At 42.8% G+C, this 23,950-nt stretch overlaps 1 protein-coding gene across 3 annotated transcripts in view; it reads left to right on the top strand.

The window, feature by feature from the left end:
• Positions 1–229: 229 nt before the first annotated feature.
• Positions 230–23,950, top strand: part of ODAM (odontogenic, ameloblast associated) — a 41,356-nt gene continuing 17,635 nt past the window's right edge. For all 3 annotated transcript variants that reach the window (XM_085635324.1, XM_085635316.1, XM_085635308.1), the window contains exons 1-6: positions 230–325; positions 10,715–10,787; positions 10,897–10,938; positions 14,587–14,640; positions 19,837–20,076; positions 22,858–22,902. In XM_085635324.1, the coding sequence (XP_085491450.1) occupies positions 10,734–10,787; positions 10,897–10,938; positions 14,587–14,640; positions 19,837–20,076; positions 22,858–22,902 (435 nt within the window). In that variant the 5' untranslated portion in view covers positions 230–325; positions 10,715–10,733. The remainder of the gene's footprint in view (positions 326–10,714; positions 10,788–10,896; positions 10,939–14,586; positions 14,641–19,836; positions 20,077–22,857; positions 22,903–23,950) is intronic.

Genomic DNA, 23,950 nt, shown 5'->3' with positions numbered 1-23,950 from the left:
TAGTCTGCAGCTGAGAAGCTATTCTCTCTGGGAAAAGTCATTACAAAACACGCACAGGTACATATTACAGAGGCAATGTCGACACCACAGTTTAATAATAATGCTGACGCGCGAGATTCCACTTAAGACCACAGTGATTACGGAAGGTGCCGTTATCTTAATAATTATTTAACACTTAGTGAGTCACAGGGTTCTGAGCGGTGATTGGCTGACGGCTGTTGGGGTCAGGGTTTAAATGACAGTGAATGAGTCTGCAGGTCAGAAGGAACCAACGCTTGACGACGTTTTTTTCATCTGCTTCTGCTGCTGTGAAGACTTACCTGAGGTATGGCATTAAAATACTGCTTTAAATGCAGGTTTACCTATAGTGTACAATTTTTGCCCACTTTTATCTGGTTCAATTTGCAATTTTATTTTATGTGTAGATAGCAAGATATCAAGAAATTCGAGTCTCACGAGTCTCCTAGGCCACTGCTATTTCATGCATTTACTAAGGAAGTTACATGTCTTTAGTGTCGCTGATTTCACCCATCTCAGCCTTTCATCGTTGAAAGATTAGGAAATTCGGAATCAGTTTTAATGGACAGAAATATTTGAACACAAAACGTTCGTTTTTCAAGTTCTAGATGGCTTACACTTGGCAGCTTCGAGTCCAACCAGGCAGACTCGGTCTTTCATCTCCCCCAGACTGAAAAACGCAGTACCATGGAGTCTGTTATAATGGCGCACTGTATGCAGAGTCCAGCAAAACGGTGATTGTAACCTTTAGAAAATATTGGGTTTTTGGTATTTGGTATGAAACATGGTCATCCTATGAAACTGGTTGAACTGGTATACAAGTCCCGTAATAAAAGTCAGTATACGTGTTTGATTAGGATCTAGTTATAAGTAGTATATTAATAAGGCCAGCTGCAATGATTTACCGGTTAATGGATAAATTACACTATTTTAAATCTTTGTTTTCGACAAAGAAATATTTTAAAAAGCATATAGCTAACTTTTCACTGCACTTCTGTGAAGCCCCGCCCCTTGACCCATGCCAGCTGGTGGTCAGAAACACTGTAAGGTGAGCGACGCGCATGGCATGTTCGCTTTTTAGACAGGCGCAATCTTTTGGTCAGCACTTAGGCCGAATGCAGAAAGGCCTGTTATTACTAATGTTGGTGGCACAACCATCCATGCTGGCACCACACTGTCTGAGGCGGTGCCCTGGTATCCTGCCTGGCCTCTGTGATGCAGAAGGAGCACGCGGCATCGGGATTATGGGTTGATTTGTAATATCGGTTTGGTCAGAAGAGGAACTCCCGCCAAAATCGACATTACAAGCAAAGCAGAAGACTTCACGCAGAATTGCCTCATGGTTCCCCGGGCATATTCGTTTGCTCAAGAATGGCCAAATATGTCTCCAGAAACAGCCTGGTAATGGGGAATGAGCTGTCGAAATCGGAGCAAAAACACACATTTGTCCAGTGAAGGTAATTGGGCATTCTGTGGTATTCAGCGATCACTGATGCCCACGTGCTTGGTGATTCCAGGTGGATAATTACCACATCGGAATAACTGCTGTTTCTACAAAATGGGGTTATGTGTGTAGGATCATAACAAAACTCGAATCTCATTCTTTGCATCAAAGATGAATATCGCAACATCAACTCGTACAGTGTGTTGGGGTAAGTGTTATTTATGGCAACTAAGAAACAAACTGGAAAACTTTATTGTCCTCCTTCACTGTTGATGTCCTATTCTTCATCGAACGTTTCCATCTCCACAGTGTGTAACAGCCAGAGCTACCTTTGGACTTGTAAGTGGACTAGGAAACCTCAAAAAGTTGTGTTTGAGTCAGAATTCCCGAATGCACAGAATCAGGATTTGCAGAACTTCTCAATTGCAAACTCTCCTTACAAGTGCTGAAAACATTTCATGGTAATGTCATTTTCTGGGGTATTTAAATGGTAATGACATGGAATTCTCAATTGCAAACTCTCCTTGCAAGTGCTGAAAACATTTCATGTTAATGTCATTTTCTGGGGTATTTAAATGGTAATGACATGGAATTCTCAATTGCAAACTCTCCTTACAAGTGCTGAAAACATTTCATGTTAATGTCATTTTCTGGGGTATTTAAATGGTAATGACATGGATGATCCAAAGGTCGCACCCATAACAAAGGTTGGAAAACCGCCATAACTTTAAAGTAATCACAAATGTTCCCAGTGACCTCTCATACCATATTTGCACACTTAGCTTTGAAACTGGGAAAGGGTGCAGTGAGTGAATGTGATGCGAACCTCCAGTTTTTCAGAGGGAAAGTGGAAGGCTTTACCCTCTATGGAAAATTATGCACAAAAAGACAAAAAAAAGTTAAAAGTGCAAATGTAGATTTCTACCACAGTTCTGTAGACTGTCCATAAAGGTTAGTGAATGAGCTTAGGGGCCTGCTTGAACATTTAAGACTTGCAGAGATTTTCGAAGCACATTTTTTCACAAGTAGTGGAAGGAACTCTGCGATATGCAGGTTTGCTGCATTGTTTGTGGGCCTGGCCCTAAGAGAGTGACTGGTCCTCGGGAATACCATGTGATGCAATGACGACTGGACCGGAATAAAGTCAACAGTGTCATGTCCATTTAGGGAACTCATCATAGACAGTCTCGAGAGAAAGACAGTTCGCGGGGCCTATCCTGTCTAGCTCATATTTATTTATAAATGTATTTATTTAAATGTTTTGGAATGCACAAACTTGTGTTGGAAGCCAGTTCGAAGCGGCGTGTAAAAATATAATACAAACCGCACCGATTCTAGTTGCATCCAATCCTCAACTGAATGTGGACTTAAACGCTGGAATTGAAACTCCCTGTTGTACCCTACAAATGCTCCAGTAAAAACACATTGCTGTAAATAATCTATATTGTTTTTGCAGTGGGCAGCTAAGCAAGCCTTTCTTTGTCCAGGTTAGTATTCAATAAGTGTATTTTGAGATTCCAGAGCTCCCTATGTCCCTTCTGTCCTAACGGATGCAACAATGCCTCAGACATGAATGATGGCTGCCTGACATGTGTCCAATTAAAGAGCAGGTACAACGTCATTCACGCTTTGAGGAACATGTGTGCTCCAAGAGGGACATTTGGCAGAGGTCTAAGTGGAACCCAAGGTTCATGTCTCCCAAGGAGAGAGTGCACCCCAGGGAAAGGAGTCTATTGCTCCCTACCAAAGACAGGGAGATTGGACCATGGATGAGATCAAGGCATTGTAGTACACGTGCTGAGTCTTGCCTATGACAGGAAGTGTAGGCAGCCTGGAGGTAGTGTGCCTTTGAGGCAAGATAATATGCCTTCCGTCCACCAATCGCTATCAGCATTTGCCTATCTTGTAATCTAGGTGAAGGTGCAAGTTTTATGGAAGAGTTTTCCCATGGACACAACATTGCTGGTTCCCAGAAACCTGGCGCAGCCCTCCTACATCGCAGGGGGGCATGGAATTCTACCTCCACAGCCCCTGGAGTGGGTGTTAACTCCACCCTCAGCTCTATCATGTGGTCTTCATTGGCCACTACACCCCATGCCGAACTACCACTTGCTTAATTTGTGGAAAAAAAGAGTGCAGTGCCCAAAGCTCTGCTTTGAAGCAAGCGGCTGGTGCAATTAAACCTCAGAGCGCCAAATACCAAGGCTGTAGTCTTTAATCTAGTAAAACCAAAGGGGATGATGGACGGAGTGTTGAACATTGCAAGCACTCACCCCCAGTCACTCCGCCACCCCAGTTCAGACATGGCCATATGCAAATTAGTCTGCCCTGTGCCTCATGGGAATAGTCCAGCCCGAACTGCCAAGCCATGTCTTTCCTAGACCGAAAACAAGAATCCTGGGACTGGTTTCTGGCTAATCAGCCATCATCAGCCAGGCTAGCTTGAATCCAGTGGCAAAGTGAGCAAGGGACCCACGTCTGGGCATACCCTGCCAACTTAGGGCAAACAAAGCAAAACCAAAGGGGATGATGGACGGAGTGTTGAACATTGCAAGCACTCACCCCCAGTCAACTGATCTGGGTTTAATCCATCATCATTCTTTAGCTCACTCCGCCACCCCAGTTCAGACATGGCCATATGCAAATCAGTCTGACCCTGTGACTCATGGGAACAATCCAGTTCGAACTGCCAAGCCATATCTTCCCTGGACCGGAAACAAGTATCCTGGGACCGGTTTCTGGCTAATCAGCCGTCGTCAGCCAGGCTAGCTTGAATCCAGTGGCAAAGTGAGCAAGGGACCCACGTCTGGGCATACCCTGCCAACTTAGGGCGAACAAAGCAAAACCAAAGGGGATGATGGACGGAGTGTTGAGCATTGCAAGCACTCACCCCCAGTCAACTGATCTGGGTTTAATCCATCATCATTCTTTAGCTCACTCCGCCACCCCAGTTCAGACATGACCATATGCAAATCAGTCTGACCCTGTGCCTCATGGGAACAGTCCAGCCCGAACTGCCAAGCCATGTCTTCCCTGGACCGGAAACAAGCATCCTGTTCTGCATCTGTCCATCAACTGTTGTTTTTGCATTTGTCACCCCGAGTGGGAAGGGTATGCCCAGACGTGGGTCCCGTGCTCTCCATGCCACTGGAATCAAGCTATCCTGGCTGAAGAGGGGTGAAACCCCAAAACCAGTCCTAGGATGCTTGTTTCCAGTCCAGGGAGGACCTGGCTTGGCAGTTCAGGCTGGACTGTTCCCATGAGGCACAGAGTTAAGACTGATTTGCATATGGCTGGGTTCAAACTGGAACGGCACGGTGAGCAAAAAAACGATGGATTTAGGCCCAGATCTCTGTACTGGCGTGAATGTATGACATTGTTCTGCATTCTGTCCATCAAATGTTGTTTTTGCATCACCCCGAGTGGGAAGGGTATGCCCAGACGTGGGTCCCGTGCTCTCAATGCCACTGGAATCAAGCTATCCTGGCTGAAGAGGGGTGAAACCCCGAAACCGGTCCTACGATGCTTGTTTCCAGTCCAGGGAGGACCTGGCTTGGCAGTTCGGGCTGGACCGTTCCCATAAGGCACAGAGTCAAGACTGATTTGCATATGGCTGGGTTCAAACTGGAACGGCATGGTGAGCAAAAAACGATGGATTTAGGCCCAGATCTCTGTACTGGGGTGAATGTATGACATTGTTCTGCATTCTGTCCATCAACTGTTGTTTTTGCATTTGTCACCCCGAATGGGAAGGGTTTGCTCAGACGTGGGTCCTCTGCTCTCCATGCCACTGGAATCAAGCTATCCTGGCTGAAGAGGGGTGAAACCCCGAAACCGGTCCTAGGATGCTTGTTTCCAGTCCAGGTAGGACCTGGCTTGGCAGTTCGGGCTGGACTGTTCCCATGAGGCACAGGGTCAAGACTGATTTGCATATGGCTGGGTTCAAACTGGAACGGCATGGTGAGCAAAAAACGATGGATTTAGGCCCAGATCTCTGTACTGGGGTGAATGTATGACATTGTTCTGCATTCTGTCCATCAACTGTTGTTTGTGCATTTGTCACCCCGAATGGGAAGGGTATGCCCAGACGTGGGTCCTGTGCTCTCCATGCCACTGGAATCAAGCTATCCTGGCTGAAGAAGGGTGAAACCCCAAAACCGGTCCTAGGATGCTTGTTTCCAGTCCAGGGAGGACTTGGCTTTGCAGTTCCAGCTGGACTGTTTCCATGAGGCACAGGGTCAAGACTGATTTGCATATGGCTGGGTTCAAACTGGAACGGCATGGTGAGCAATCAAACGATGGATTTAGGCCCAGATCTCTGTACTGGGGTGAATGTATGACATTGTTCTGCATTCTGTCTATCAACTGTTGTATTTGCATTTGTCATCTCGAGTGGGAAGGGTATGCCCAGACGTGGGTCCGGTGCTCTCCATCCCCCTGGAATCAAGCTATCCTGGCTGAAGAGGGGTGAAACCCCGAAACCGGTCCTAGGATGCTTGTTTGCAGTCCAGGGAGGACCTGGCTTGGCAGTTCGGGCTGAACTCTTCCCATGAGGCACAGGGTCAAGACTGATTTGCATGTGGCTGGGTTCAAACTGGAACGGCATGGTGAGCAAAAAAACGATGGATTTAGGCCCAGATCTCTGTACTGGGGTGAATGTATGACATTGTTCTGCATTCTGTCCATCAACTGTTGTTTTTGCATTTGTCACCCCGAGTGGGAAGGGTATGCCCAGACGTGGGTCCCGTGCTCTCCATGCCACTGGAATCAAGCTATCCTGGCTGAAGAGGGGTGAAGCCCCGAAACCGGTCCTAGGATGCTTGTTTCCAGTCCAGGGAGGACCTGGCTTGGCAATTCAGGCTGGACTGTTCCCATGAGGCACAGGGTCAAGGCTGATTTGCATATGGCTGGGTTCAAACTGGAACGGCATGGTGAGCAAAAAAAATATGGACTTAGGCCCAGATCTCTGTACTGGGGTGAATGTATGACATTGTTCTGCATTCTGTCCATCAACTGTTGTTTTTGTCTTTAATCTAGTACCAGACACTCCCAGTCCGTTTTGATCACACTTGCAAGTTTCTGCTTTCTTTTTGTGACGGGTTTGCCATCTTTTTTTTCCTCTGTCTTCCGGATCAGTGTGTTATCCCTCTCTTGCACTCTGTCAATATCTAATATGGAAAAATAAGTGCTGGTCCTCAAAAATAAGTGTTGTGTCCCTCCTCCCTGGCAACCCGCGGCTCAAGTTAAGCACTGCTTAAAGCATGTGGTAAGTAGTAGCAAAAAAGTCCCTAGAATCAGGAATAACCTTGCAGACAAGTACAGAGTACACACAGATCTGCATGGTAATTCCTCATTCCAGAAACTAACAATGACAATGACATGGGGCACTTGTGCAATGACCGCCTCAAATAAGTGTCTACAGCCCCAGTAATCTTGTCATCCCTGCACACCGCAACTCGTAATAGGGCCCTAGTGGAGTACAACCTTTCGTTGAATGAAGGTGGTGGTTTGTAGTTCAAAAATACCGAAAAAACAGGTGCAATAATAAGAGTAATTTAGGTGTGTAAAAAAGCAATGTTTTGGCAGTCCACATTATGAATAACAAAATCAGATTTCTTAGAATTCTCAAAGCTCTAAATGCCTTTGAGAACTTCGAAAACCTTTCAGTGCAGATGGTAGTTTACAATTAAAAGTGCAGTCAACACCCATAATTGTACTGGTTTTCACAATCGTTTTGTAACTTACTTTCTCAACCTGCAAATGCAGGAAAATTGCTCTAGTCCAAGCCAGGAGTAATTGTCTTTCCAGAAGGGGAAAAAGAAGATAACTACTCCTTATCGCTATTGGAAGGAAGGGGGTAGGGGGTTTCTCAGTAGGAAGAAGTATTTTTCATGCAAAGATAAAAAAGGAAATATTTAAATGTGCACGTTTTCACCCGATTTACTGCCTGTATGCAAGCGACCCGGTAATCTCGGTGCATCTGGTAAACTGAGTTACCGGACTCATTGAGATTAAACGTAATGCGAAAACATTGCATCTCCAATCTTTTTTCTCTGATAAACAACCAATCTCTGGGCGGGAAACAGTGCGAACCCATTGAAATTGGTGCAGCAACACTGATTTCTACAATCATTCTTCTTTTCTCAGGGTCCACTTAGCAATGGACATGTATTATCCCATCGCAGAATTACAGATGGTTCTTTTATTATTAGCTGGTTGTGCTGAATTACAGCATCAAAACTCCAATGCAATCATGGTTGGGCGTTAAGTCATGCTGATTTTCTAGCTAGTGGAAAATGTACATAAAAAACAGTAGGAGTACCCCTTTAATCTCTATTTTTTGTCTATTTCCAAGGCAGGGAGATTTTAAGGATTTTGGGGGCCCTGGGTCAAGCGTATTTTGGGGCGTCCCTTTTCGGAATAGCTTTTCATTCAAGATCCAATCTCTCCTCGTTGATGCCCTCTTTGGCCAGGATACTGACAGTGGTCAGACACACTGGTCCAAATTGTGAATGTGTTTTCATATTATATTCAGGGACTGTAATGCGTCTTTTCAATAGTGTGATTCAGCAGCAACTCACTAATGTCATTGGAAATAATCGCTGTGACCGCCTCCCATTTCTCATCTGTGACCTCCTGTTTCTAAAAGAATTGTTTTATGTTTGGCGAGTGGTGGTGAGAACCATAAACAGAACAGGCCTTATTTACAATAGAATGGTGCAGTGCGTGGCCTTAAGCAATTTTGGAGCACCGCACTGCGTCATTGTAAAAGTGCTGGTATGCGCAGTATTTACAAGAATACGGTGCATTCCTGTACTGACCCCTGCAACAGCGCTAATAAAGCAGCCTAGCGCCAATGCGGCCACCCTTGCGTCTTGTTGCAAGGGTGCCTGCATTGCAGGGATGATTGATTTTGTGCAGGAAGGGACACCTTTCAGCACAAAATCAATCTATGGAGGTGATTTCCTCCTTCTATGTGTGTTACAGAATGCATCAGACATAAAAAGAGGAAAAGCAAGGAGAAATACGCGTATTTTTCCTTGTTGCTCCTCCCTAACACCAACCCTGGAGTTGCTTTAGAAATTGATGCATTCCCAGGTTTACGATTCCTCATAAATCTAGGAATGTTTCAGAATCCATGGGTGTTGCGTGGGAACACCCACAGTAATACCAATGGAAGGCCCCTTTCATGCAGGGTTCTGCGTGAAAGGGGCACACATTTCCAATGCCATAAAAAGCCACGTAAAGTGTCTTTGCGTGGCTTTGCAAATATGCTGCAGCTCCTTGCGCCACTTTAGGAACAAAAACGCGTCACTCCAGCGGTGCAAATAGGCCTCTAGGGCCTCGTAAATGAGATCCGTTATTTCTTTGCAAAATGTCTAATAAACTCCCACACATTAGCCATAGTTAAAATAAATTAAAGGAAAACTGTATTTAAACAATGTTTGTTTAAGAATCATTCAGGGTCATCAGACAGAGCTGGCTCTATCAACCCCCCTACCCCCCACCCCCAATGATGTGGTCCAGAGCCAACAAGGGTGGTAGGGCGGGGGAAATGAAAATAAAAAATGGGACTTGCCTTTAATGGCAGGCCACCACCTCTCCTCCGTCCTCGTTCACTCTCTCTTCCTGTCCCGGCACCAGCAGGAAGCACCGGGGAGGCAGGCTCCCCTGAGCCAATGACAGCTCAGCAATGCAGTTCGTCGCTCAGACTGGAACAGGGAGCCTGTGCATGTTCCTGACCAGTCAGTGCAATGCAGCCTGGAACGAACATGCCCAAGAGGGTGGCCTAACAGTTCATGTGCACTTAGGAAGTGCACAGCACTCCTCCCTTTCTCTTACCAGCCCCGCCCCACCACTGACAGCAATAAGGAAAATAAAATGATAATAACAATACGTTATTATCATTGTATTTTTATTTTCCAGCAGAGAGGCGATGCTCCACCGCCTTAGCGGCGGAGCTGCCACTGCTGAACCAGTGCTCACTTTGCCCATCCCTTAAATTGTCTTCATTCCAAGGGCATTTTTGATGATACCTGTGAATACTCAAAAAATCTGAAAAAATCTGCAAGCGTCGGAGGCAATGTATAGTAGGAATTGTAACTTTTATGGGCAGGCCCGTCTAAATCCATCACAAAAAATTCAAATGTCATCCGCCGGCTATTGTGAGCAAAGTTAGAAACCGGTGTTTTGTAAAGGAATAGGAAACATTTACAGACATATTAGAACTATTTAACGGGGTTTATGGGATTGCACGTTAGCAAAACCTTGCCGAATGCTAAGTGAAAGTTACAATCAGTCAGATCTCTACGAGTAGGTTGACCAGATTTTGAGAACCAAAAACCGGGACATGCCATAAATAAAAATAGGTCTAATGCCTTTAGTCTTACTTCTATATGTGGTCTGTCCCGGCCTTGAAAATATCTACCTATATATACATATATACTGTAGCCTTTTAAACGTGTGTGCACACAATATATGTGACTGTGGGTGTGTGTGTGTGTGTGTGTGTGTGTGTGTATGTATGTATATATATATATATATATACATATATCCACCCTATGCCCCCTGACCTTCTCCCGACCCTGTCTCTCCTCTGCTGGGAGCATGCAGTCAAACTCCTCCTGTGCTGCCTGACGAAAACTGAATAAATTGCTTAATTCTTCTGAAGTGCCTATGTAAGGAGATCATGCCTTTAAATTCTCCTTAACCTCTTCAGTGCCCATGACGAGATAGTCTAGTCATGGAGCACGGTTGCGCTGTGCCCATGACGAGACTATCTCGTCATGAACCCCACCCACTAATGTAACGCCCGGCACAGGAGGGGGAAAGGGCGTGGCACAGAAGGGGTTAAAATTGCAGGTACCTAACCCTTGTCTCAAAAACCGGGACATTTATTCAAAATGAAGAAATGTGACAGGACACCGGGACAGTCCACCGAAAACTAGGACGTCTGGTCACCCTCTCCATGGGACTTCCTTGAGCAGAATGGTCATGTGGGCTTTACATTTTCACTTTAAGGAGGACAGACACCTGGGTGTGTCGGATAAAGGAATCCTGCTAGTGAGATAGTTTGGTTGACTAATTCGCCGACTCTGCAATCAGCAACAAGTCATCAGTAAAGGCTCTATTTATTCGTGATAAGTAGGATAAACACCAATTGCTTCAGGGCCTGTGCGTCCTTCACATGTGCCAGATTAGCAAATTAAAAGTAAAGTTATTCTAAAGCAAGATTCTTTCTGTATTTTTCAGGAAATTTCTCTATTAAAAAATGAAGATTGCAGCTTTGCTCTTCTGCCTTATCGGCACCTCATGTTCCATTCCGGTAAGTGAATTAGAATATATTGAGTTTTTTCCTTAACTTTGATTTAAACATATATTTCTAAAATATATTGCAGTTTCTCCAGCTAATTTTCATTTAACTGCATTTCCAGATTTTACCTCGACGCATATTTTCTGCAAGTGCCAGCAATGAGGTTTGTAGACAACATTTGAAAACAAAATGTTTTATTGTCAGATTCACATAGATCTTTTGATATGATTCCCAAAATATCTGACTTTTAGGGGGTTCACTAAATTGCTTAGGAGTATGTTGGAAATGTATGAAAACATTTCCAGCCATACTCCCTCACCCAGCATCTGTTTCTGCCATCTGTCCACAGACAGAGACACATTCTAAAGATATGCATTAGTGCATGCAACTTTATATTATTTTTTTCGTCACCTAAAAAAAAAAGAAAATTTCGAATTGGCGAAACCCCGTTCTCTTACACACCCTTAAAATATCGTGGCGTTTTGCCCACCCTTCTAAACAAACTTAATATAACGTTCCTAGAATTAAAGTTACATATGGTTCCAAAAAGGGAAATGGCCATAAAAATGTTTATGAATGAATGCAAAGTTCAAATTTGTGACATATGCTACGCATTTTGGAGGCTTAAACCTCCCCTAGGAATTTGTGCCAGAATTTCATAGCTTGATAAAAACAGTCCAAGGTGAATAATGTGGTGTTGCAGCACAAGTGTGGCAAAAAAAATCTTACTCTCCTGACTACTCTAACTGTACTGGGCCCTTTACGATTAGGCAATCTGCAGCATTTTCATTTACCACAGAGGAACTGATCCTCTGATGAATCTTTCCCAGCCGAAAGGAGTGATGGAAATTAGGGTGACCAAAAAATCGCCTTAGCAGTCCAATGAGGACCATAAATTGACAGCTAACTCACAAATTTAAAATCAAGTTTAAGTACACCACTCTTAACACCATGCCATAGAAATAAAGAATTGCAACAGGAAGGCCCAATCACCTGAAGAATTTAAGTCAGACTAGAATTATGCAGACCAAAAGTTCTGCTATGGCCACACAGAATGAAAGAAGCAGAACTTGATGTTCAGTAAAAAATCTCTGATTTTCCATACAACTCATTTAAATCATTAGAAAAATAGCACAGTTTCATTGAAAGAATCAGCAAGACTCAATAAGAGGATCAGACATATATTACATTAATATGGGTATTGTATTAAAAATTCAAAATTCATGACAATAAGCAGTCTTTTGAGTAATCCGGGTAAGAATATCACAGCTTGCAGTAGAATTTCATACATTTAGGTCATGCTTCAAAGGATAGTTATCGAATAAATCAATTTGCAGTGTTAGGGAGTCCTATTACCAATTAGAGCAGAAGGGTAGTTCGTCTTTCTAACAGCTCAAAATCATAAAAAAAGGGGAAAGGGTTCAGATTTAAAGTCCATTAAAAGTGAGTCCATTAGCATAAGACAAAAAGTAAAAATAAGAAAATAAAATTGGTTTGGCATAGGAAGGTCTCAGTCCATCAGCTACTACCTGTAGCATTCAGCAAAGGCAGTCCAAGTGCAAAAAAGATGGATCTCGAAAATCATCAAAAGGCAAACGATCCTCTTGATTGTGAAAAAGAGAAAGTATGGTGTTGTCCCTCCTTTGGGCTTTCTTCTTTTATAAAGTCTCTGCTAAGGTCCCAGTGATGCTGCATCGCACCACTGTTGTGCGATTGCCATGTGCTTAGATTTACATAATGCCACCTAGGACACTAGCAATTGTGAGATGGTTTCCAATGGTAGTCATGGGAAACCAGAAATTTAAAGTCCTCAAAGACTAACAACATTGGAAATATTACATTGTCTCCGTGTATGACGGCAACTAAAATCTTGGTTCACACGGGAAGATTTTACTATGCACATAAAGAATCTTTTAGGAATGTCAAATGTTTCAGATGTACGGAACAAATAAAGCAACATTTTACAGCTGCAAAAGAACCATTGTATTAAGCGAAAGAATAAGTCAGCATTTGAGAATAAACATGTTTGAAAAGGCCTTACGTTTGCATATAATATTTAAATTAAATAAACTCTAATTCAATATTTAATATGATACAATAAAATCATTTTATATAGGAAATAAAGTAGAACTTTCACCAAGTATTATCGCATGAAAATAACTAATGCTAAAAATAGCCTACTACCACAATTCTTCTCAACTTTCACGAGCATATAATTTTTTCGGTTCATGTAACAAAAATGGTTTTAATAAGAACTACTAGTATTATCAATTTATATCTAGTATTTTCACAGTTTTGCACCAACATTTCTACATGATGCATTATAATTGACAGCAATAAAAAGTCTAGGCCACTTGGCACATTATTTGTTCGGTAAATGCTGATAAACAACATTTTCATAAGTAATCTCATGAATACAACTCGTTTATATGTATTAGTATTGTTTTATTTATATATATTTTCTTCATCTTGCATTTTAAAGCATGCTTTATGGTACTTCTACTACACTTGTCTCAGTTTCCTGAGTTACTGCATCTAACGTGTGCAAGGTGCACTTTCAGCTTTTTTGTGTCTTCAATCTGTAAATGTGTCTTGTAGTATGATTTTTGAAATCTTGCATCGCCACTGGTATTTTGAGATGTCCCAGGGCCCTCATTGTAAAGTGCCAAACAGTAAAGTGTGCTGAGTGTCACAACACTGCAGAACGGACAATTTAGCTTGGTTACTGCCTTTCATGCCTAAACCAAGTGGCTTGTTTCTGGCGTGAGAAGAACAGGTAGGCAACATACGGCCACATGATCTGACACCCAAGCTACACGTACTTGAATCCGCTCTGGGCTGGACTTGAGCCCAAAAGCATGCTTTTAACCCTTTCGATGCGTGTGTCGGAGCGGTTCCGTCATGCGCGTCGGTCGCGCTGTGCGCATGACGGAACCACTCCGTCACGGCCCCGCCCGCGCAACAAACCTTCAGCACAGCGCGGTAATCCGCGCCGCGCTGAAGGGGTTAAAATGTCCTACTGCTAGACCGACAAAGTAAGTGTAGTGCAACTCTTATCTCTGCAGTACACATGGAAATATCTAATATCAGTTTGGAGGTTGTAGCTCTTGACTGGAACACATTTTAAACAAAAATAAGGACCTAGGATACATACTCCTTAGTTACAGGAAAGCCAGGCCACAATGTAGCAGCTCATCAGGAAATCCCCCAGTAAAGCATTAGTTATGATCAGCAGACATGTCCATCTTGTCTTTATCTCATCCTAATCTGCTATATACACCTTTGGGGAACTTTAGCACTTGCAACCTTTCATCCTTCGCTAGGTTTTAATCATGTTTTCAACAACACAAACATTTGGTTAGGGTTGTCTACTAATTAAAATGCTTTTCTCCCCTCTTCTCAATCCTCCTTCCAGCCCTCCATTCCATATGTTTGATTCCCATTATTTTGTGATTTAAATGGGCTAAATTATGCAGAAGAAACCATGGCAAAACATCAGTAAAGTACTCTATGAACGTCTCAAAATGCATTTTGAAAACACTATCAAAAACAAACTGGCATTGATCTAAAACATCTAAGTCCCTCTAATTTTCCTTGCCCCGGGTCAGGCATGAGTATCCCACAGAAAAGTCATTAGAAGTATACAATATTTATCAGTGGCAGCACTAATTGCTGAAATAAAAGTAATTTTAGTAGTTTTAATTCAGCCAAATTTAAAATCACAATGATTTACAGAATCAAATAAATTGTCTGTCTGCGAACAGCCTTTCATTGTTTTATCTTTGTAATCATCTTTTTTTTTGTCTCATAGTTACTCCTGGCTCTGAGCCTCAGCAACGCTGGCCTTCTTCCACCACAGCTGCAGGTACAGTAAACCCCAAGCCATGGGATAACACTGCACTGTGTGGGCATCATTACTGTCTTTGAGTAGCCATCATTAGCACTCTCGTATCATCTTAAGGCAGTTCTCGAATTTTAAAAAACTGTTGGAAGCAATACTCCTGTGCGAAATGATAAATACTAGGCACCAGAACTACAGAAAATATAGAGGAAAATGCTAGGATGGGTGGGTTTGAGAGGAAGAATGTACAAGAGTGAATGATATGTTAAACTACAAGACCAAGAAAGGGACATCTATCGCAGAATCACTTAATTAATGTGAAATAGGGATATCTGTGACCTATCTGTGACCTAAATTGTAGAAAAAGTTCCAAATTAAACATATAAGTGGAAAAGAGTAAAACATTACAACCTTTGAGAAGTTTCAGGTTTCCACTCACACAGCCACACAGTCACCCTTACAGCTACTTACACAGAGACTTATTCACCTATACAGTCATGCACACACACACCCAATCACTCACCCATATAGCCTCTCAACACAGCCACCCACTAAACCATACACGCACACACACATTCACTCACACACACACCAAACCACTTACATACCCATTCACAGATTCATACAGGCACTCTCATGTCTGCTCACTCACCCATACAGCCATTCATTGACACTCACTCTCCAGTACACCCACTTACATACCCAGTCACTGACTCGTACAGCCATTCAAACACCCACTCACTCACCCATAGAGTCACTTACATACCTGCTCACTCACTCATACAGCAACTCACACATCCACTACTCCACCATACAGCAACTGGCATAAGCACTCACACACCCATACAGCCACTCACACACCCACTCACCCACCCTCGTTCACCCACATACACATCCACTTACACACCAATAGGACCACTCAGAGACCCACTAACACACCCATACAACCATGCACACAACCACTCACACACTGACAGAGCTAGTCAGAGACCCACTCACTTACCCATACAGCAGCTCATGCATACTCTCACACACCTATACAGCCACTCAGACAACTGAAACATACTCATACAGATAGCCACTCAGATCACATAAGTTAGAAAGAGTATAATTCATTAGTAGTACATCTAGTGTACTGATCTAACTTTTGTAATAGGTTAGTATATATGTTTATCGCTCAAAAATGTTTAGAAAACAGTAAAGATCACAGGATGATGTCATCAGTGATATCATTTGAGATGTCATCAGTGATGTCATTAGTGATGCAGCTGACCATGTCATGAGTGATGTAATACTTGAGATCATAAGCTGTGCATTGTGGGGGCGTAAGTTATAGTTAGCTCAGCTAACTGTTACTACTGAATTTCACTGTTTTTGTGAGTGAAATCTGAACCAAATTACCTGTAACCTATGTTTTTTCCGTGAATTTCTTAGGTTTTTTATATTTTATTTCCTAAGTATAACATCTCTGTAACCATTGTTATTTTCCCCAATGAATTACTAAGCTTTTATTTAATGTTAGATAAGATGCCCATCACAATGCATAGTGGGGGAGATTGAACGGAGGGCCTGTCATTGTGTTGTCCTCAACCAACCTTGCTGCTCATGTCCCCCTCCTCCTAGCCACCCATTGACCAAGTCTTGACCCTGCTTTCTCATTACAGCCATGTGTGGATGTTGGTCTGCCACTGCCCTTCCTGCCTGCCCAAACCAGTTAGCTTGCTGCCCACCTCCTTCCAACTCTCTGTTGTCCAAGTATATACACCAGCCCCCTCCCTCCTGCCCTGGACGGTTCGATGTGCTGCCACTGCCCTCCATTTAGATTGATGTTCCAGCCCACTCCTCCTGCCCTCCATTGCCCAAGTCTGTGCCCCATCACTGCCCTCCTGATTAGCCTTTGTTCTTAGCTCGATGCCACTATTCTCCTTCCCCCTGCCCTAAGATGTCTGTGTGCATGCCCTGCTCCCTCCTTTTTGCCAATCATATTCCATGAACCTGCCACCATACTATCTACTCTGAGTGTTCTGTTGAGCTGCCACTGCCCCAGCCCCTCCCACTTGCCTAGCATGCTCGGATAGCTGCTGCCTGTCCCTGCCACATCCACTCTGCCTGTCCAAGTTCTATGCCCCTATCCACTCCCTCCTGTCCTCCATGGTCCATTTTGCTTCCATTCCCTTCTGCCCTCCTTGCTCTGTTGTGGTGTAACTGCTCCCCCTGCCATTTTTTGTCTGTGTCCAGCCCCTAATTCTTCCTTCTGTCCTCTTGGTCCTTTGGGAATGCCCCTGTCCCCCCTCTCACCCACAATAGCGATTGTGCTGCCACTAACCCTCCTGCTAGCCATGCATGGTCTTCTGTGCTGCCACAGCCCCTCGCACCTGCCCTGTGTGGTTATCTTGCTGTCCCTGGCCCCCTCCCACATTCTTTCCATTGTCTGTGTGAATGCCATTGTAGTCTCACTGTTGTCCTCCACGGTGTGCTGTGATTCTAGTGCCCATCCTACCTGTCCTCCATGGTCAGCGTGCAGCTACTGCCCTGCCCCGTTCCCCCCCGTTTGCCATGTGTAGATCCCTATCCCCACCCTCTTACCTTGTCTGGTCTGCTGTCATGCCCCTGCCCCCTACCTCCTGCCTTCATGGTCTGTTATGCTGCAACCATCCTTCCTCTCTATCCAGTATGATCAGCTTGCTGCCCTTGCCTCTTTCCACTCTGCTCTATGTTGTACATGTACATGGCCCTGTCCCCTCCCTATTGCTTTCCCTTTTCCGTTGTGCTGCACTTCCGTCCCGCTTGCCTGGCGTGGTGTATTGTGCTGCTGCAACCCCTGACACCTTCCCTGTAAGGTCAGTTTGGTCCCCCTGCCCATCTCCCTCCTGCCCTATCTTATCTAAGTCGACGTCCCTACTCAAGTCCTCCTACACCCGCCGAGATCCTATGTACGTTACTTGTACACATTTTGAACTTGGTAAGAGGGAGATTTTGAAAATAAAACCTGGGAATTAATTTTCCCCAATGGCTTACACTGAAAAAGAGGAGATTTTTGGCAGGAGACAGATAAAATAAAGCCCTTTTGAGCTTAAAAACATCGGGAGTCTCCTGCCTGAATCGGGTCTGTTGGCATGTTTAGTTTTACTGCCACTGCCTCTTCCTTCTGCCTCAAAGGTCTTTTATATTTCCGCAGCTTCTCTTGCCTGTGCTGCATGGTCAGTTTGTTGGCCCTGCCCCCCTTCCCCTGCCCTCCATGGCCCGTTGTGCTGCTAGTGTCTGCCTGCACAGCGTGGTCAACTTGTTTCCTCTGCACCTTCCTGTGTGAAAGGGTCTCATTACCATATAAATAATGGTTAGTCCTCTAAACAAAAAACATGAGAACATTTTTACCTGAGTTTTCAAAAAGCCACAAAACACTTTTAAATAATTTGCTTCATGTTTTTTTTATCCAGTTGATCACTTAATTATATGCTACACTTAAGAGAGAGGATGTGACGTTATGGCCAGAGCCACAGACTTTGCAACTAGGGAACCAGGTTTGATTTTCGACGTCAGCTCGACATCCTGTGATTCTGGGCAAATAACTTAATCTCCCTGAGTCTAAAAGCAAAATGAATGTACCCTTGTGTAATGTAACTGATGCTCTTGTAAAACACTCCTATAACCATGGGTCAAGTCTGTGCAATATAAAACTGCAAAAAGTGTTTTGCACACATCTGTCATTGGGCTGTACTTGGATGCAGTTGGGTGATATTTGTGCTATATTTGGGCCCTCTTTTCTCTGGTGGCCATCTTGGAGACTTATTTGTTATAAAGCTCTTTAATTTCCTCATTTTCTGCAGTATCCTCAATAGAAAAAGCTTTCAATTTTCTACTTTGATTTCCTCAAGATGGCATTCAGATATGCCATACTATTGTCATAAATTCAGAGTGGTAGCACCCTAGTTGCTCATTAGAAAAGTGCAGTAAAGCTGCTGATCACCAGGGAGTTAACTGGCAATCTGCTGCCAGTGTTGAAAGTCCATGTTTCAGTCTGCATGTCAGAATGTTTAAATGAAATAGGAGAGGAAGATATTTGAGAACTCACTTAAATTGTGTACTTATTTTTCTTTCTACAGCACTAACCATAATTTCTATGTCAAACTGAACCCCCTCATTTTGTTCCTTTTTAAATGAAATATTTTCAATTTTACCAGTTTGATTCAATCAACATGGCTTCAGGTATGCCATACGTTTGTCATGAGAAACACAGGTAGCACTGTAGTTATTCTTTAGAACACTCTGGGAGGCTGCAGTTGAATACAAGGGAATCAACTGACAGGCTGCTCCTATTGGAAGTGCATGATTTACTGAGAATGTCAGGCTTCCTTTTCACATGGCTGGAAAAGATAGTGGGAATTTATAGAAACTATGCTCTCATGTTAGTTTCTGGAGCACCTTCCATAACCTCCATGGGAAAATCACGAGAAAACAGCAGGAAGCTTTTCCACAGGGTAAAACCACCTTAGAAGACATCACAATTCCTAAAATTAGTATGATACCATCAACAAATGATTTATATTGTAACTAAAATCTGTTATCACCATTATACGGTTTCCTTTATCCTACTCTCAAAACCTGCCAATCCCTAAAATGCATTTCAATGTGGTGCTATCATGTATATTGGTCTCAATATGGCTGCCAACACTTCCTAGTTGAAGTGTTGGCGGCCAATTAGTTACCACCATGAGATCTGTGCGTAGGCTCCGCCCTGATATACAAATGTGGTTTTCCTTTAATATCTCCAAACTACTGAACGGACTTACACCAAAGAATAAAAACTGTGATCTACGGAACAAAATCTCCCTTTCTACCAAATTTTGAGTAATGCCATCCAGCACTTCGGGCTGCAGGCATCCCTAAAGACTCTATGGGAGTTAATATGCGAAAAGGCACTTTTTTTTGCCACCCCCCCTTTTCTCCGCCCTCACTTGATGAATCCCCCTGAAACTTTCCATGGACAGCTAGAATCACCAGGGCACTTTCTTTGGAAAATGTCATGAAGATTTGTCAAACAGCGCCAAAGATGTAGGCAAGTCAATAAATGTTTTTACTATGGAAACATGGTGCTAACTATAACTACCAACTGTTGGCCGGCAGTAGGTAGAAAATATATATATATATATATATATGTATATATTTGCTACAGAACTTGAAATTATATTTATAAAAAGCATTGTTATTTTGCTCATGCAGGGTGCAACAGTGGGTCGATTATTTCCTGGAATTCTTCAGCAGCCACAGATACCTGGCCTGGCCCAGGTGGGATTTGGACAAAGAGGACCATTTATAGGGCAGTTACCAAATCAGATTGCCTTCCCTGGGCAAGGTCTGCAACCCCAGGCTCCTGGTCAAGGTGCCCAGCAAACCCAGCAAGCCCAGCAACAAGACCCTAACAACCCACAAATGCCTCAGCAGAACGGACAGCCTAACCAAGTAAGTGCACTCTCTTTTCCCCTCCGCCCTGCAGTCCAAGCCCCATAGACACTCACTAAGATGCTCTTTTAGTGATGAAAATGCATGCATGATGTGCAGGATTACTTTTATCCTTTTCTTTGTTTTGTATTCCATAATACAGCATTGTGTTTCTTTGTGACAATGCAAGGGAGGAGCTGTTGTTAATCAAGTACAGGAATGAGGCAAGGTTCATTGTTTGTACTATGGCTTTGAATGTGTGTGAACTGTTTCAGTTTCGTTCTCACTACATAACTAAGTGACAGCCTATAGTACTCAGACAGAAGTGCACACCTTCTATCAGCATATACACAGAGGTTAGAAGAGTAAAATGCAGAGATAGAAAAGGGGATAAAGAGATGTGTAGTGAATAAAAATAAAGCGTGCAAAGACACTGGATTGTAGAACATCTTACTCTCATGATGTAGCACTAATGTGGCCCGCTCATGTGGTGAAACATAGGTCCACCAATCCACTCTCTAAACTTCCTAACCATGAAACGGGTGGCTACACTTATTTTTCTTTTCCACTATATCTCAATATTTTCCATTGTTATTTGATCAGTTCACCTTATGTTTTTAATTGTCTCGTTAAGTTTTATCTATATGGGAATGTGGCTCACACCCCTGGCATATGGAGCTATGGCCTACATGACATGTGTGCTGTGAACTTGTCAGGGTGGTAGCAGGAAAACTTTGATCAATATCTGTCAATCGCTGGGATTTAAATAAGAGCCTCATATTTTAATGGGACCATCATAGGAAGCCTGCCAAAAATCAGCTTATTCCTGACCATGTCACTCTGGTGTTATTTAGAGGTCGGGGAACTGCTTGGCTTTGAAAGTTCGAGCCTCAGTGGCACCTGCAGGAGAACCACCCTCACCATGGCATCAGAAATCCAGCTATATTTAGGGTCTGGGTTCTGATGCTAATTTTAATTTCCGTCACCGTATACAAACCAAGGGCTGGAATTTCTTGCACGAGAATAAGATCAATGCATCTATCATACATGGAGAAGATGCCCATTTTGTCTTAAATATTGCTTTTTATGAAGGTCAGCTTTCTGCCAAGTAAAGCAAAATCGTATTGGCCCACCATGAAATGACGGCCCACCAGCAACACCATTTTTTAAAAATTGATTTTCACAAGATCTTATTGCACAGAGTTACAGTGCATTATGATGCATCACAAATTAAGAAACGTTGGGTACATGTCAACGTGCTGGCATGACTAAACCAGGTTAACACTGAGTACAGTAATCCTGTTCTGCAAGACAGGCAGGAAGCACACTCATTAATATTCACTACAACCTCTGCGGTGTTACAGTAATCCCAGGTGTTCCCCTCTCCATCCTGCAGAAATGTGTTGTGGTAGTGGTGGAGTACCACCCGTGTCCTGTGTTGACAGCAGATAGGAATGTAATGGTTGCCATATATCAAGGGGCATAGCCGCTGGTGGCTGTAGCTGTGCATATGTGTCACTGTTTGTGTTGCAATAGGTCATGCTGCGCAGCCATGTGTGTAGCGTAGGGGTGCGTTTACTGCCCCAACAACAACACAATTTCACAGAAAGATTTCCTGCCATGCCAGTGACAGCACTATCAATAACAAATCTAAATTTGCCAGGCTGGTGGACATGGGCTTACAAAGGTCGAGCTTCCACCACCCCAGCAGTTTGGCAGCTCATCAGCCTAACACTATATTACCTTCTCAGTCAATTTAGGAAATGAGCATGTTATTTTCTGTTAACTAATTAAACATTCTTTCTTATTGTTTCTATTTATTTTGTTCACAGTGCATGTTTGACCTGTTATACGAGTATGTATACTTGAATGTTATGTAAACGTATACTGTTATGCTTGCTTATCCAGTTGCACCTCATGTGCTTTCTTCAGGTTTAGTGAAAACCTAATGATCCACAAATACTAGACCTTGGAGTCTTTTGTGTGTTTGATGTCATGTGTTAAACAACAGTCCACCATCATCTCGGCAATTCTAACCCTGTCATTCTTGCCCTCATCCTTTACCTGAGCTGGGCTAATAATAAAACATGTTCCTCACAGTCTTCCCTTTCCTGTTGTGTAAACCATTCTTATGTCCATTATACGGAATATCGAGATTAGGAATAACATGGCACACTGATATTGTAGACAGAATATTGTGGGACAGAATATCGAAATGTAAGTGCAAACAGAGGAAGTATAGATTTACTATTCTTAACTCCACATCTACGTACCTTGAATATATAGATATTGTCAAGGCACATATATACAGAGTTAGGTATAGAAAAAATAAACTAACTTACCTTTTGATATTTTGTCCTTCAATATTATTTCCATGATATTTGGTGCCATCAAGATTTATACCTCAATATTCCAGGGACACCCAATTCTTATCACTGTCAGTCAGATATTTTCCAAATATCAAATAGCCATACCTAAACTAATTATTTTCATGACCCATATTTCTAATGTATCCTCATATTCATTGATGTAGAAAGGTCTTGTGCGAATGGAGTCAGACTCAACAAACCCCTCTCCCAACTAAAGAAATTACAAACATTTATTTTTGTTACTATTCTAACTTAATAATTCACTTCTATATTTCCTGTTAAGTATCATGTTTATTTTTTGAATCAACGGTTATTGCATTAATGAAAGTAATGTTGTTTTCAGGTATCCCACTAATGAAAAGCCTTCCAATTAACTGTGCATATTCTCAATGTATTTTTACTTGCTTCATGTTACTGTGTTTTTTTCCACTAGGTGATGCCATATATGGTCTTCCCACAAGGACAGGGGCAGGGACAGGTAAACTGTTTAAAATGTTGTAGTCATATTTTCACGAATACATTTTTGGTTGCTTGAATTTTTGGCATGTTCACACAACCAGGCTCTCACTGTGTGTGGGAAACATTGCCAAGTTCTACTTCTTCTCACCATTTTTCCATACACATATGTCTCTCCTTTCATCAATTTGCCTCATTCCCCAGGGTTTCTTTTTTTCCTAAGGTCCTCTTGCTTCCCTATGCATCCCTGTCGCTTTAGTCTAAGCTCTCCTTATCAATCCAACTTTTTAAAATCTCCTTATATGTATGTTTGAAAGCCATTGCATATTTTGGATTGTGTAGATGTTCACATTTTCAGCAGAAATTGCATGGCAATGCAATTTAGGCCATACTCATGGACAATCTTGTGTCTACTTTGATCATGGAAGTGATCCTGTATCAAAGGAGGTGAAATTTGATTTGCAGACAAAAATGTGCTTTTGAAATCGTCACATTTTTGGTGGACCAACAATGCTACTTGTCATACAAATGTCCGTCAAATATCTTCTAATCTCAAATGCGTAACAAAGAACAGTTTGCCATCAAGATTCAGCATGAACCATACTAACATTTGACAGCCAAAAAACAATGATTTTGAGAACACTAGCCAAACGGAAATGCAACCGAAGTTCTTTAACAATAAATGGAATCCTCTGGCACTGGATCCTAAGGGCACCTTCTTCACGCCAACAATCTCCTCTGAATAAAGGAATGAGGATACACCTGATCCTTAGTAGATTGGGAAAGGCACATTTCTATAACACCTTTTGGGCTCCTCAACGCTCATCAAGCTTGTGTGTAAATTCACATGTGGTTCATAATATTGAACTTGGAGGGCAGACGCAATAACCTTGATTTTGAGAACTTAATCAGGTTCTACTCACAATTTTTCTTCATTTAATGGAACCCACAGAAATATAAACTCAGTGGACTCATCAAACCCAAAATGCAAAACAGTGCCATGGAAAATTGTTATTTTGGGCCACATTGTTTGGCGAAAAACTAAGTTCACTTAATGGTGAATTGAGCTC

Source organism: Triturus cristatus, chromosome 2_1, assembly GCF_964204655.1.
Source record: "Triturus cristatus chromosome 2_1, aTriCri1.1, whole genome shotgun sequence".
NCBI classification, from domain to species: Eukaryota; Metazoa; Chordata; class Amphibia; order Caudata; family Salamandridae; genus Triturus; species Triturus cristatus.
The sequence above is the reverse complement of the archived record's forward strand: the minus strand, read 5'-3'. Positions and strand labels throughout refer to the sequence as shown.